General features: G+C 46.4%; 1 protein-coding gene across 1 annotated transcript in view; it reads left to right on the top strand.

Annotated features, from left to right (window-relative positions):
• Positions 1-13,565, top strand: part of LOC139386095 (fibronectin type III domain containing 3A) — a 165,062-nt gene that overhangs the window by 5,699 nt on the left and 145,798 nt on the right. The window contains exon 2 of the mRNA XM_071131517.1: positions 7,510-7,657. Coding sequence (XP_070987618.1) covers positions 7,550-7,657 — 108 coding nt within the window. The 5' untranslated portion in view covers positions 7,510-7,549. The remainder of the gene's footprint in view (positions 1-7,509; positions 7,658-13,565) is intronic.

The raw sequence follows: 13,565 nt of genomic DNA on the forward strand, positions 1-13,565 counted from the left end.
TAGTTGATGCTGCTGTAATGCTATGATAACACTATTGTCAACTGGGCCTAAAGCCAGCAAGTGAATTTTAGGATACTCTGTTGTAACCTAGATGTGGTTTCCTGTAGATCTCACGGAACCTAGATGTGATTTCCTGTAAATCTCCCGGAACCTAGATGTGATTTCCTGTAGATCTCCCGGAACCTAGATGTGGTTTCCTGTAGATTTCCTGGAACCTAGATGTGGTTTCCTGTAGATCTCCCGGAAGCTAGGTGTGGTTTCCTGTAGATCTCCCGGAAGCTAGGTGTGGTTTCCTGTAGATCTCCCGGAAGCTAGGTGTGGTTTCCTGTAGAGCTCCCGAAACCTAGATGTGGTTTCCTGTAGATTTCCAGGAACCTAGGTGTGGTTTCCTGTAGATCTCCCAGAAGCTAGGTGTGGTTTCCTGTAGATCTCCCGGAACCTAGATGTGGTTTCCTGTAGATCTCCCGGAACCTAGATGTGGTTTCCTGTAGATCTCCCGGAACCTAGGTGTGGTTTCCTGTAGATCTCCCGGAAGCTAGGTCAAATCAAATCAAATCAAATCAAATTTTATTTGTCACATACACATGGTTAGCAGATGTTAATGCGAGTGTAGCGAAATGCTTGTGCTTCTAGTTCCGACAATGCAGTAATAACAAGTAATCTAACTAACAATTCCAAAACTACTGTCTTGTACACAGTGTAAGGGGATAAAGAATATGTACATAAGGATATATGAATGAGTGATGATACAGAGCAGCATAGGCAAGATACAGTAGATGGTATCGGGTACAGTATGTACAAATGAGATGAGTATGTAAACAAAGTGGCATAGTATAGTATAAAGTGGCTAGTGATACATGTATTACATAAGGATACCGTCGATGATATAGAGTACAGTATATACGTATGCGTATGAGATGAATAATGTAGGGTAAGTAACATATTTATATAAGGTAGCATTGTTTAAAGTGGCTAGTGATATATTTACATCATTTCCCATCAATTCCCATTATTAAAGTGGCTGGAGTTGAGTCAGTGTCAGTGTGTTGGCAGCAGCCACTCAGTGTTAGTGGTGGCTGTTTAACAGTCTGATGGCCTTGAGATAGAAGCTGTTTTTCAGTCTCTCGGTCCCAGCTTTGATGCACCTGTACTGACCTCGCCTTCTGGATGATAGCGGGGTGAACAGGCAGTGGCTCGGGTGGTTGATGTCCTTGATGATCTTTATGGCCTTCCTGTGACATCGGGTGGTGTAGGTGTCCTGGAGGGCAGGTAGTTTGCCCCCGGTGATGCGTTGTGCAGACCTCACTACCCTCTGGAGAGCCTTACGGTTGAGGGCGGTGCAGTTGCCATACCAGGCGGTGATACAGCCCGCCAGGATGCTCTCGATTGTGCATCTGTAGAAGTTTGTGAGTGCTTTTGGTGACAAGCCGAATTTCTTCAGCCTCCTGAGGTTGAAGAGGCGCTGCTGCGCCTTCTTCACGATGCTGTTTGTGTGAGTGGACCAATTCAGTTTGTCTTTGATGTGTATGCCGAGGAACTTAAAACTTGCTACCCTCTCCACTACTGTTCCATCGATGTGGATAGGGGGGTGTTCCCTCTGCTGTTTCCTGAAGTCCACAATCATCTCCTTAGTTTTGTTGACGTTGAGTGTGAGGTTGTTTTCCTGACACCACACTCCGAGGGCCCTCACCTCCTCCCTGTAGGCCGTCTCATCGTTGTTGGTAATCAAGCCTACCACTGTTGTGTCGTCCGCAAACTTGATGATTGAGTTGGAGGCGTGCGTGGCCACGCAGTCGTGGGTGAACAGGGAGTACAGGAGAGGGCTCAGAACGCAACCTTGTGGGGCCCCAGTGTTGAGGATCAGCGGGGAGGAGATGTTGTTGCCTACCCTCACCACCTGGGGGCGGCCCGTCAGGAAGTCCAGTACCCAGTTGCACAGGGCGGGGTCGAGACCCAGGGTCTCGAGCTTGATGACGAGCTTGGAGGGTACTATGGTGTTGAATGCCGAGCTGTAGTCGATGAACAGCATTCTCACATAGGTATTCCTCTTGTCCAGATGGGTTAGGGCAGTGTGCAGTGTGGTTGAGATTGCATCGTCTGTGGACCTATTAGGGCGGTAAGCAAATTGGAGTGGGTCTAGGGTGTCAGGTAGGGTGGAGGTGATATGGTCCTTGACTAGTCTCTCAAAGCACTTCATGATGACGGATGTGAGTGCTACGGGGCGGTAGTCATTTAGCTCAGTTACCTTAGCTTTCTTGGGAACAGGAACAATGGTGGCCCTCTTGAAGCATGTGGGAACAGCAGACTGGTATAGGGATTGATTGAATATGTCCGTAAACACACCGGCCAGCTGGTCTGCGCATGCTCTGAGGGCGCGGCTGGGGATGCCATCTGGGCCTGCAGCCTTGCGAGGGTTAACACGTTTAAATGTCTTACTCACCTCGGCTGCAGTGAAGGAGAGACCGCATGTTTTCGTTGCAGGCCGTGTCAGTGGCACTGTATTGTCCTCAAAGCGGGCAAAAAAGTTATTTAGTCTGCCTGGGAGCAAGACATCCTGGTCCGTGACTGGGCTGGGTTTCTTCCTGTAGTCCGTGATTGACTGTAGACCCTGCCACATGCCTCTTGTGTCTGAGCCGTTGAATTGAGATTCTACTTTGTCTCTGTACTGGCGCTTAGCTTGTTTGATAGCCTTGCGGAGGGAATAGCTGCACTGTTTGTATTCGGTCATGTTACCAGACACCTTGCCCTGATTAAAAGCAGTGGTTCGCGCTTTCAGTTTCACACGAATGCTGCCATCAATCCACGGTTTCTGGTTAGGGAATGTTTTAATCGTTGCTATGGGAACGACATCTTCAACGCACGTTCTAATGAACTCGCACACCGAATCAGCGTATTCGTCAATGTTGTTATCTGACGCAATACGAAACATCTCCCAGTCCACGTGATGGAAGCAGTCTTGGAGTGTGGAGTCAGCTTGGTCGGACCAGCGTTGGACAGACCTCAGCGTGGGAGCCTCTTGTTTTAGTTTCTGTCTGTAGGCAGGGATCAACAAAATGGAGGTGTGATTTCCTGTAGATTTCCCGGAACCTAGATGTGGTAATATTCATATTTACAGATGGTAAACAAGTGTGTTATTTAAGGCACATGGAAGTTCACATGTTCCAGAAGGGATTTCTGCCATAAAACGCATTTTGATCAAATGTTTTACATTCAAATGATGAGTAGTGATGATGCGGGCCTAGTTTCCTGAAATGAGTCACATGACACACCCTGTGTGTTTGAATAAAATCAACTATACGCGTTGACCTTGTCTGATGCTTTAAGCTTACCGTTTGATGAAATAAGACACAAATGACTCGAGGGAGCCAGAGATCTAGAGGTAGAGGGAAAAACATGAACCTGACTCAACCTTTCTCTTCCTGCAGGCTTTCTCAGATTCTGCCATTACTCTCCTGAAGTTGCCAGTAATAGGCTGCATGAGGAGTAGCCCACCTTTTTTCCCTCACTTGGCATATGCCAATTTATCTTTTCTACCGATCTGCGTGCCAGTTATGGTTTTCATATGCACATAAAGACACAACTGTTTTAGGAAAATATCTCCCTCATTGTCATGTGGTTAATCAAACTTCTATCTAAATGAAAATGATAGAAACCTAAACTTCTATTGCCAAATTTCAGGTTGAAAATATTGTGATTTAAAAATAAATAAATAATAAAAAAATCCTATAAATTGCATTGGCTACTCATGGCCTGTCTGCAACGAACTTGAAACATTGTATCAACTATTGAACTTGGGTTAGACCTCAAGCTTGCTCTAGCAAACTTGCAACATTGTATAAAATATTTTGGGACCTCGAGTTTACTGTGCTAGTGAGCTCGGGACAGACACAGCTGTCGGCTATTTGCACAATGGATAAGAAGCAGTGTTTGACTTGGGCGGCAGTTGCTCACTGGACAGCGTCTAAAATGTTCTACTGCTTGAGCTCCTGTTCGTCTTAAAGAATATTTGTTCAAAGTGTTGTAGAGCTCCTGTGTCTAAATATAAACAGTACAAGCACCCAAAATGAGTATTTACAGATGGTATATAAGTTTAGCACTGATCAGAAGTAATCGGGTAGGCCTATTTTATGACTTTCCACCTGATCAGAGCATGACATTTTTCGCTTTCATGCTCACCCTGGCCATCCTACAATCTAAGCTTGACGCCCTCAATCTCACACAAATTATCAATGAACCTACCAGGTACAACCCCAAATCCGTAAACACGGGCACCATCATAGATATCATCCTAACCAACCTGCCCTCCAGACCCGACTGCCCTTGACCAGCACAAAATGTTGCATCCTGTAGCACAAACTCAAAAGTTATGGGACACTGTAAAGTCCATTGAGAATAAGAGCACCTCATCCCATCTGCCCACTGCACTGAGGCTAGGAAACACTGTCACCACCGATAAATCCACTAAAATTGAGAATTTCAAAAACATTTTTCTACGGCTTCCACCTGGCTTCCCCTACCCTGGTCAACATCCCTGCACCCCCCACAGCAACTTGCCCAAGCCTCCCCCACTTCTCCTTCACCTAAATCCAGATAGCTGATGATCTGAAAGAGCTGCAAAATCTGAACCCCTATAAATCAGCAGGACTAGACAATCTGGACCCTCTCTTTCTAAAATTATTAGCCAAAATTGTTGCAACCCCTATTACTAGCCTGTTCAACCCCTCTTTTGTGTCGTCTGAGATTCCCGAAGATTGGAAAGCTGCTGCGGTCATCCCCCTCTTCAAAGGTGGTGACACTCTAGACCCAAACTGCTCAAGACCTAAATCTATCCTACCCTGCCTTTCTAAGGTCTTCGAAAGCCAAGTTAACAAACAGATCACCGACCATTTTGAATCCCAACGTACCTTCTCCGCTATGCATTCTGGTTTCAGAGCTGGTCATGGGTGCACCTCAGCCACGCTCAAGGTCCTAAACGATATCATAACCGCCATCGATAAAAGACAATACTGTGCAGTCGTCTTCATCGACCTGGCCAAGGCTTTCAACTCTGTCAAACACCACATTCTTATCGGGAGACTCAACAGCCTTGGTTTCTCAAATGACTGCCTCGCCTGGTTCATTAACTACTTCTCAGATAGAGTTCAGTGTGTCAAATCGGAGGGCCTGTTGTCTGGACCTCTGGCAGTCTCTATGGGGGTGCCAAAGGGTTAAATTCTCGGGCCGACTTTTTTTTTTCTGTATACCTCAACGATGTCGCTCTTGCCGCTGGTGAGTCTCTGATCCACCTCTACGCAGACGACACCATTCTGTATACTTCTGGCCCTTCTTTGGACACTGTGTTAACAACCCTCCAGACGAGCTTCAATGCCATACAGCTCTCCTTCCGTGGCCTCCAACTGCTCTTAAATACAAGTAAAACTAAATGCATGCTCTTCAACCGATTGCTACCAGCACCTGCCCGCCTGTCCAGCATCACTACTCTGGACGGTTCTGACTTAGAATATGTGGACATCTACAAATACCTAGGTGTCTGGTTAGACTGTAAACTCTCCTTCCAGACTCACATTAAGCATCTCCAATCTAACATTACATCTAGAATCGGCTTCCTATTTCGCAAGAGAGCCTCCTTCACTCACGCTGCCAAACATAGCCTCGTAAAACTGACTATCCTACCGATCCTCGACTTCGACGATGTCATTTACCAAATAGCCTCCAACACTCTACTCAGACTGCATCCAGTTTGCTATCACAGTGCCATCTGTTTGGTCACCAAAGCCCCATATACTACCCACCACTGCGACCTGTACGCTCTCGTTGGCTGGCCCTCTTTATGTAACTGTTGTTTTTACATCCATTGAGAATTAGACTTTGTTTGTTTGGGATAAAGGAACAATGAGCCCAACATTAGTGGTGGTACCAATTAAGCCAATCAGAAATACTGTCAGATCCCCAAATGTTCACATTTAAGTGCCTATATTTGTGCGCATGCGCTTCTATGTGTAATCAGGCCAGGTAGCCTATAGGCCTGCTACTATGTGTAATCAGGCCAGGTAGCCTATAGGCCTGCTACTATGTGTAATCAGGCCAGGTAGCCTATAGGCCTGCCTCTATGTGTAATCAGGTGCGTGTCCTTACTCAACATTGACAGGAGCACTCCAAACACTAGATAATGACTAAATTTAATTGACAAAACTCACAAGTGGAATTAAATGAACTTGTTTTTCACTAGTGTAGCAGCGTAGGCTGTGCACTCTGCAAACAATGTGTCCACTCTGACAATGAGGACGTAAGACCGAAATAGTAATATCGAATGCATTAAAATAAGTGACCTTAACCAAAGTAACGAACATTATAGATGAGAAGGCTAAATGTACTACTGGTGATATATTCACCAGTATGGGGAATTGATAGATACTAACAATCAAACACACAAACGATTCACACAATGAAGTTATGAAACAATGAATGTGCACAAATTGGCAGGAAAGAGAGAACATTCTGGAGAGAGGAAGTGCATTGTGCATCTGGTTGCTGCATGGTCAATTCGACTTCTGCGTGGGCCACATGCAGCATTTACGGTGATACGGGGCCTCCGCAGAATTCAGGGGCATATTCACACTTCTTGCGCTTCGCAGCGCAACGCAGAGCTGTTGTGAAGAAATTTTAGGAAGTGAGTTTGTGTTTATCCACCCCCGCCTACCGTCAACCGGTCTTGTCAGTGCGGAGCTATACAGAGCCCATCGCATTGTTACACCGTTTAGGGGGCACATGGCACATAGCTCGATTTGGCCTCCGCATGACTCCGGAAGCTCTGCGATTGTGTCATACCCTTCATATGTAGCTTCCGACCACATTTTAGAATCAAGCGTCAATTTGGTTTTAGTCTAGGCCTCCGCAATGGAGTTGTTCACTGAGCTGGGCGCGCGCGCGTGCGCTACTGCTCGACTAAAATCTTGGTCGACCAACAGCTTATCAACCAAACAGTCGAACACTTTATGCTAGGGAACAGTCTTCCCTAGCATAAAGTGTACTACTGTAGACCAGGGTCCGTAGGGTCCTATGTAGGGGATAAGGTACCATTTGTTACACAGCTGGAACATCTTTCTGAATGTGTATCCATGGCGTTGTATTGATTGCTGTTCCGTTCTTTTGATTTTGCTTTCGGGGGGGGGAACTTTAATGTGCTTTTTCTCGCAGTTTTAAAATCCTTTTTCTTTTGTAAAGAGCCCCGACTGTCGAAGGACATGCATATCAGGGCGGCAGGGTAGCCTAGTGGTTAGAGCGTTGGACTAGTAACCGAAAGGTTGCAAGTTCAAACCCCCCGAGCTGACAAGGTACAAATCTGTCGTTCTGCCCCTGAACAAGGCAGTTAACCCCACTGTTCCTAGGCCATCATTGAAAATAAGAATTTATTCTTAACTGACTTGCCTACTTAAATAAAGGTACATTTTTATATATATCCATGCCCGTCCGTTCATGCCATCCGTTCATGCCATTGTTGTGTTCCAGGAACTTGGAGTGCCTGGTCGGTGTTGTGAATGAGGGAGTCATGGCGGACCACACCCCCCCACTGGAGTCCGGCCAGATACTCAGCCCCGACCTCCCGCTCCTCGCCTCGCCTCCCCCTGCCATGGTCAACGGAGAGGGACCTCAGCAGGTACTGTCACATTCTATTACATTCTATAATATATAGGCCCTGAATACTGGACCCCAGCAGGTACTGTCACATTCTATTACATTCTATAATATATAGGCCCTGAATACTGGACCCCAGCAGGTACTGTCACATTCTATTACATTCTATAATGTATAGGCCCTGAATACAGGACCCCAGCAGGTACTGTCACATTCTATAATGTATAGGCCCTTAATACTGGACCCCAGCAGGTACTGTCACATTCTATAATGTATAGGCCCTTAATACTGGACCCCAGCTGGTACTGTCACATTCTATTACATTCTATAATGTATAGGCCCTGAATACTGGACCCCAGCAGGTACTGTCACATTCTATAATGTATAGGCCCTGAATACTGGACCCCAGCAGGTACTGTCACATTCTATAATGTATAGGCCCTGAATACTGGACCCCAGCTAGTACTGTCACATTCTATAATGTATAGGCCCTGAATACAGGACCCCAGCAGGTACTGTCACATTCTATAATGTATAGGCCCTGAATACTGGACCCCAGCAGGTACTGTCACATTCTATAATGTATAGGCCCTTAATACTGGACCCCAGCTGGTACTGTCACATTCTATTACATTCTATAATGTATAGGCCCTGAATACTGGACCCCAGCAGGTACTGTCACATTCTATTACATTCTATAATGTATAGGCCCTGACTACTGGACCCCAGCTGGTACTGTCACATTCTATAATGTATAGGCCCTGAATACTGGACCCCAGCAGGTACTGTCACATTCTATAATGTATAGGCCCTGTATACTGGACCCCAGCAGGTACTGTCACATTCTATAATGTATAGGCCCTGAATACTGGACCCCAGCTGGTACTGTCACATTCTATAATGTATAGGCCCTGTATACTGGACCCCAGCAGGTACTGTCACATTCTATAATGTATAGGCCCTGTATACTGGACCCCAGCAGGTACTGTCACATTCTATAATGTATAGGCCCTGTATACTGGACCCCAGCAGGTACTGTCACATTCTATAATGTATAGGCCCTGAATACTGGACCCCAGCTGGTACTGTCACATTCTATAATGTATAGGCCCTGAATACTGGACCCCAGCAGGTACTGTCACATTCTATAATGTATAGGCCCTGTATACTGGACCCCAGCTGGTACTGTCACATTCTATAATGTATAGGCCCTGAATACTGGACCCCAGCAGGTACTGTCACATTCTATAATGTATAGGCCCTGTATACTGGTCCCCAGCAGGTACTGTCACATTCTATAATGTATAGGCCCTGAATACTGGACCCCAGCTGTTACTGTGATAGAGTGGATTGTTTTAACTGGAGTTAGGATTTGTCCCTCTGTGAACTCTCGAGGTTGTAAATCGTGTACCTATGTTTACTGTCTGGGCTTGTTTAGGGAACTAAACCTACTTGGCTGTGTTAAGCCCCTTCTGACACTGGAGCTGTAGGTACAATACCACAGTAATGTCTTCCTAAAAGCTTTCATAAACCTTCATCTTTCTGCAACGTTAGTTATAGTGATCGTTAGTACTATAATAGTGACCGTTAGTACAGTATTAGTGATTGTTAGTATTAGTGATGGTTAGTATTAGTGATGGTTAGTAATATTGATCGCTAGTACTAGTGACCGTTAGTACTAGTGACCGTTAGTACTAGTGACCGTTAGTACTAGTGACCGTTAGTACTAGTGACCGGTATTACTGGTGACCGGTAGTACTGGTAATAGTGATTGTTAGTACTGGTAATAGTGACCGGTAGTACTAGTGATGGTGACCGTTAGTACTAGTGATAGTGACCGTTGGTACTAGTGATGGTGACCGTTAGTACTAGTGATGGTGACCGTTAGTACTGGTAATAGTAACCGTTAGTACTAGTGATGGTGACCGTTAATACTAGTGATGGTGACCGTTAGTACTGGTAATAGTGACCGTTAGTACTGGTAATGGTGACCGTTAGTACTAGTGATGGTGACCGTTAGTACTAGTGATGGTGATCGTTAGTACTAGTGATGGTGACCGTTTAGTACTGGTAATAGTGACCGTTAGCACTAGTGATGGTGACCGTTGGTACTAGTGATGGTGAGCGTTGGTACTAGTGATGGTGACCGTTAGTACTGGTAATAGTGACCGTTAGTACTAGTGATGGTGACCGTTAGTACTAGTGATGGTGACCGTTAGTACTAGTGATGGTGACCGTTAGTACTAGTGATGGTGACCGTTAGTACTAGTGATGGTGACCGTTAGTACTAGTGATGGTGACCGTTAGTACTAGTGATGGTGACCGTTAGTACTAGTGATGGTGACTGTTAGTACTGGTAATAGTGACCGTTAGTACTAGTGATAGTGACCGTTAGTACTAGTGATAGTGACCGTTAGTACTAGTGATGGTGACCGTTAGTACTAGTGATGGTGACCGTTAGTACTAGTGATAGTGTCCGTTAGTACTGGTGATGGTGTCCGTTAGTACTGGTGATGGTGTCCGTTAGTACTGGTGATGGTGTCCGTTAGTACTGGTAATGGTGTCTGTTAGTATTGGTAATGGTGTCTGTTAGTACTGGTAATGGTGTCTGTTAGTACTGGCGTTGTTGACCGTTAGTACTGATGACCGTTAGTACTGGCGATGGTGACCGTTAGTACTGGTGACCGTTAGTACTGGTGACCGTTAGTACTGGCGATGGTGTCCGTTAGTACTGGTGACCGTTAGTACTGGCGATGGTGTCCGTTAGTACTGGCGATGGTGTCTGTTAATACTGGCGATGGTGACCGTTAGTACTGGTGACCGTTAGTACTGGTGACCGTTAGTACTGGTGACCGTTAGTACTGGCGATGGTGTCTGTTAGTACTGGCGACCGTTAGTACTGGCGACCGTTAGTACTGGCGATGGTGTCTGTTAGTACTGGCGATGGTGTCTGTTAATACTGGCGATGGTGTCTGTTAGTACTGGTGTCCGTTAGTACTGGCGACCGTTAGTACTGGCGACCGTTAGTACTGGCGATGGTGTCTGTTAGTACTGGCGATGGTGTCTGTTAATACTGGCGATGGTGTCTGTTAGTACTGGGGACCGTTAGTACTGGCGATGGTGACCGTTAGTACTGGTGTCCGTTAGTACTGGCGACCGTTAGTACTGGCGATGGTGTCTGTTAGTACTGGCGATGGTGTCCGTTAGTACTGGTGTCCGTTAGTACTGGTGTCTGTTAGTACTGGCGATGGTGTCCGTTAGTACTGGTGACTTTTAGTACTGGCGATGGTGTCCGTTAGTACTGGCGATGGTGTCCGTTAGTACTGGTGACTGTTAGTACTGGCGATGGTGTCCGTTAGTTCTGGCGACCGTTAGTTCTGGCGACCGTTAGTACTGGCGACCGTTAGTACTGGCGACCGTTAGTACTGGCGACCGTTAGTACTGGCGACCGTTTATACTGGCGACCGTTAGTACTGGCGACCGTTAGTACTGGCGACCGTTAGTTAGTACTGGCGATGGTGTCTGTTAGTACTGGCGATGGTGTCTGTTAGTACTGGCGATGGTGTCTGTTAGTACTGGCGATGGTGTCTGTTAGTACTGGCGATGGTGTCTGTTAGTACTGGCGATGGTGTCCGTTAGTACTGGTGACCGTTAGTACTGGTGATGGTGTCTGTTAGTACTGGCGATGGTGTCTGTTAGTACTGGCGATGGTGTCCGTTAGTACTGGTGACCGTTAGTACTGGTGATGGTGTCTGTTAGTACTGGCGATGGTGACTGTTAGTACTGGTGACTGTTAGTACTGGTGACTGTTAGTACTGGTGACTGTTAGTACTGGTGACCGTTAGTACTGGCGACCGTTAGTACTGGCGACCGTTAGTACTGGCGATGGTGACCGTTAGTACTGGCGATGGTGACCGTTAGTACTAGTGATGGTGACCGTTAGTACTAGTGATGGTGACTGTTAGTACTGGTAATAGTGACCGTTAGTACTAGTGATAGTGACCGTTAGTACTAGTGATAGTGACCGTTAGTACTAGTGATGGTGACCGTTAGTACTAGTGATGGTGACCGTTAGTACTAGTGATAGTGTCCGTTAGTACTGGTGATGGTGTCCGTTAGTACTGGTGATGGTGTCCGTTAGTACTGGTGATGGTGTCCGTTAGTACTGGTGATGGTGTCTGTTAGTATTGGTAATGGTGTCTGTTAGTACTGGTAATGGTGTCTGTTAGTACTGGCGTTGTTGACCGTTAGTACTGATGACCGTTAGTACTGGCGATGGTGACCGTTAGTACTGGTGACCGTTAGTACTGGCGATGGTGTCCGTTAGTACTGGTGACCGTTAGTACTGGCGATGGTGTCCGTTAGTACTGGCGATGGTGTCTGTTAATACTGGCGATGGTGACCGTTAGTACTGGTGACCGTTAGTACTGGCGATGGTGTCTGTTAGTACTGGCGACCGTTAGTACTGGCGACCGTTAGTACTGGCGACCGTTAGTACTGGCGATGGTGTCTGTTAGTACTGGCGATGGTGTCTGTTAATACTGGCGATGGTGTCTGTTAGTACTGGCGACCGTTAGTACTGGCGACCGTTAGTACTGGCGACCGTTAGTACTGGCGATGGTGTCTGTTAGTACTGGCGATGGTGTCTGTTAATACTGGCGATGGTGTCTGTTAGTACTGGGGACCGTTAGTACTGGCGATGGTGACCGTTAGTACTGGTGTCCGTTAGTACTGGCGGCCGTTAGTACTGGCGATGGTGTCTGTTAGTACTGGCGATGGTGTCTGTTAGTACTGGCGATGGTGTCCGTTAGTACTGGTGACTGTTAGTACTGGCGATGGTGACCGTTAGTACTGGTGACCGTTAGTACTGGCGACCGTTAGTACTGGCGATGGTGTCTGTTAGTACTGGTGTCCGTTAGTACTGGTGTCTGTTAGTACTGGCGATGGTGTCCGTTAGTACTGGTGACTTTTAGTACTGGCGATGGTGTCCGTTAGTACTGGCGATGGTGTCCGTTAGTACTGGTGACTGTTAGTACTGGCGATGGTGTCCGTTAGTTCTGGCGACCGTTAGTTCTGGCGACCGTTAGTACTGGCGACCGTTAGTACTGGCGACCGTTAGTACTGGCGACCGTTAGTACTGGCGGCCGTTAGTACTGGCGACCGTTAGTACTGGCGACCGTTAGTACTGGCGACCGTTAGTACTGGCGACCGTTAGTTAGTACTGGCGATGGTGTCTGTTAGTACTGGCGATGGTGTCTGTTAGTACTGGCGATGGTGTCTGTTAGTACTGGCGATGGTGTCCGTTAGTACTGGTGACCGTTAGTACTGGTGATGGTGTCTGTTAGTACTGGCGATGGTGTCTGTTAGTACTGGCGATGGTGTCCGTTAGTACTGGTGACCGTTAGTACTGGTGATGGTGTCTGTTAGTACTGGCGATGGTGACTGTTAGTACTGGTGACTGTTAGTACTGGTGACTGTTAGTACTGGTGACTGTTAGTACTGGTGACTGTTAGTACTGGTGACCGTTAGTACTGGCGACCGTTAGTACTGGCGACCGTTAGTACTGGCGATGGTGACCGTTAGTACTGGCGATGGTGACCGTTAGTACTGGCGATGGTGACCGTTAGTACTGGCGATGGTGACCGTTAGTACTGGTGACCGGTAGTACTGGCGATGGTGACTGTTAGTACTAGTAATAGTGATAGTTAGTACTAGTAGTAATGATCATTAGTAAGTGATCATTAGTTATTGTAATAATGGTAATTAGTACTACTAAAAGTAATTAGTAATACTAATTAGTAATAAAGATTGATTAATAGTATTAGTAGCAATTTAATTTGTACACATTTATTTAACCTTTAAGTGAGTGCTAGTAGTTATAATTGTTAGTACTAGTAGTTATCGTTAGTACTGGTAATAGTGATCGTTAG

This window comes from Oncorhynchus clarkii, chromosome 27 (genome assembly GCF_045791955.1).
Source record: "Oncorhynchus clarkii lewisi isolate Uvic-CL-2024 chromosome 27, UVic_Ocla_1.0, whole genome shotgun sequence".
Taxonomy (NCBI): domain Eukaryota; kingdom Metazoa; phylum Chordata; class Actinopteri; order Salmoniformes; family Salmonidae; genus Oncorhynchus; species Oncorhynchus clarkii.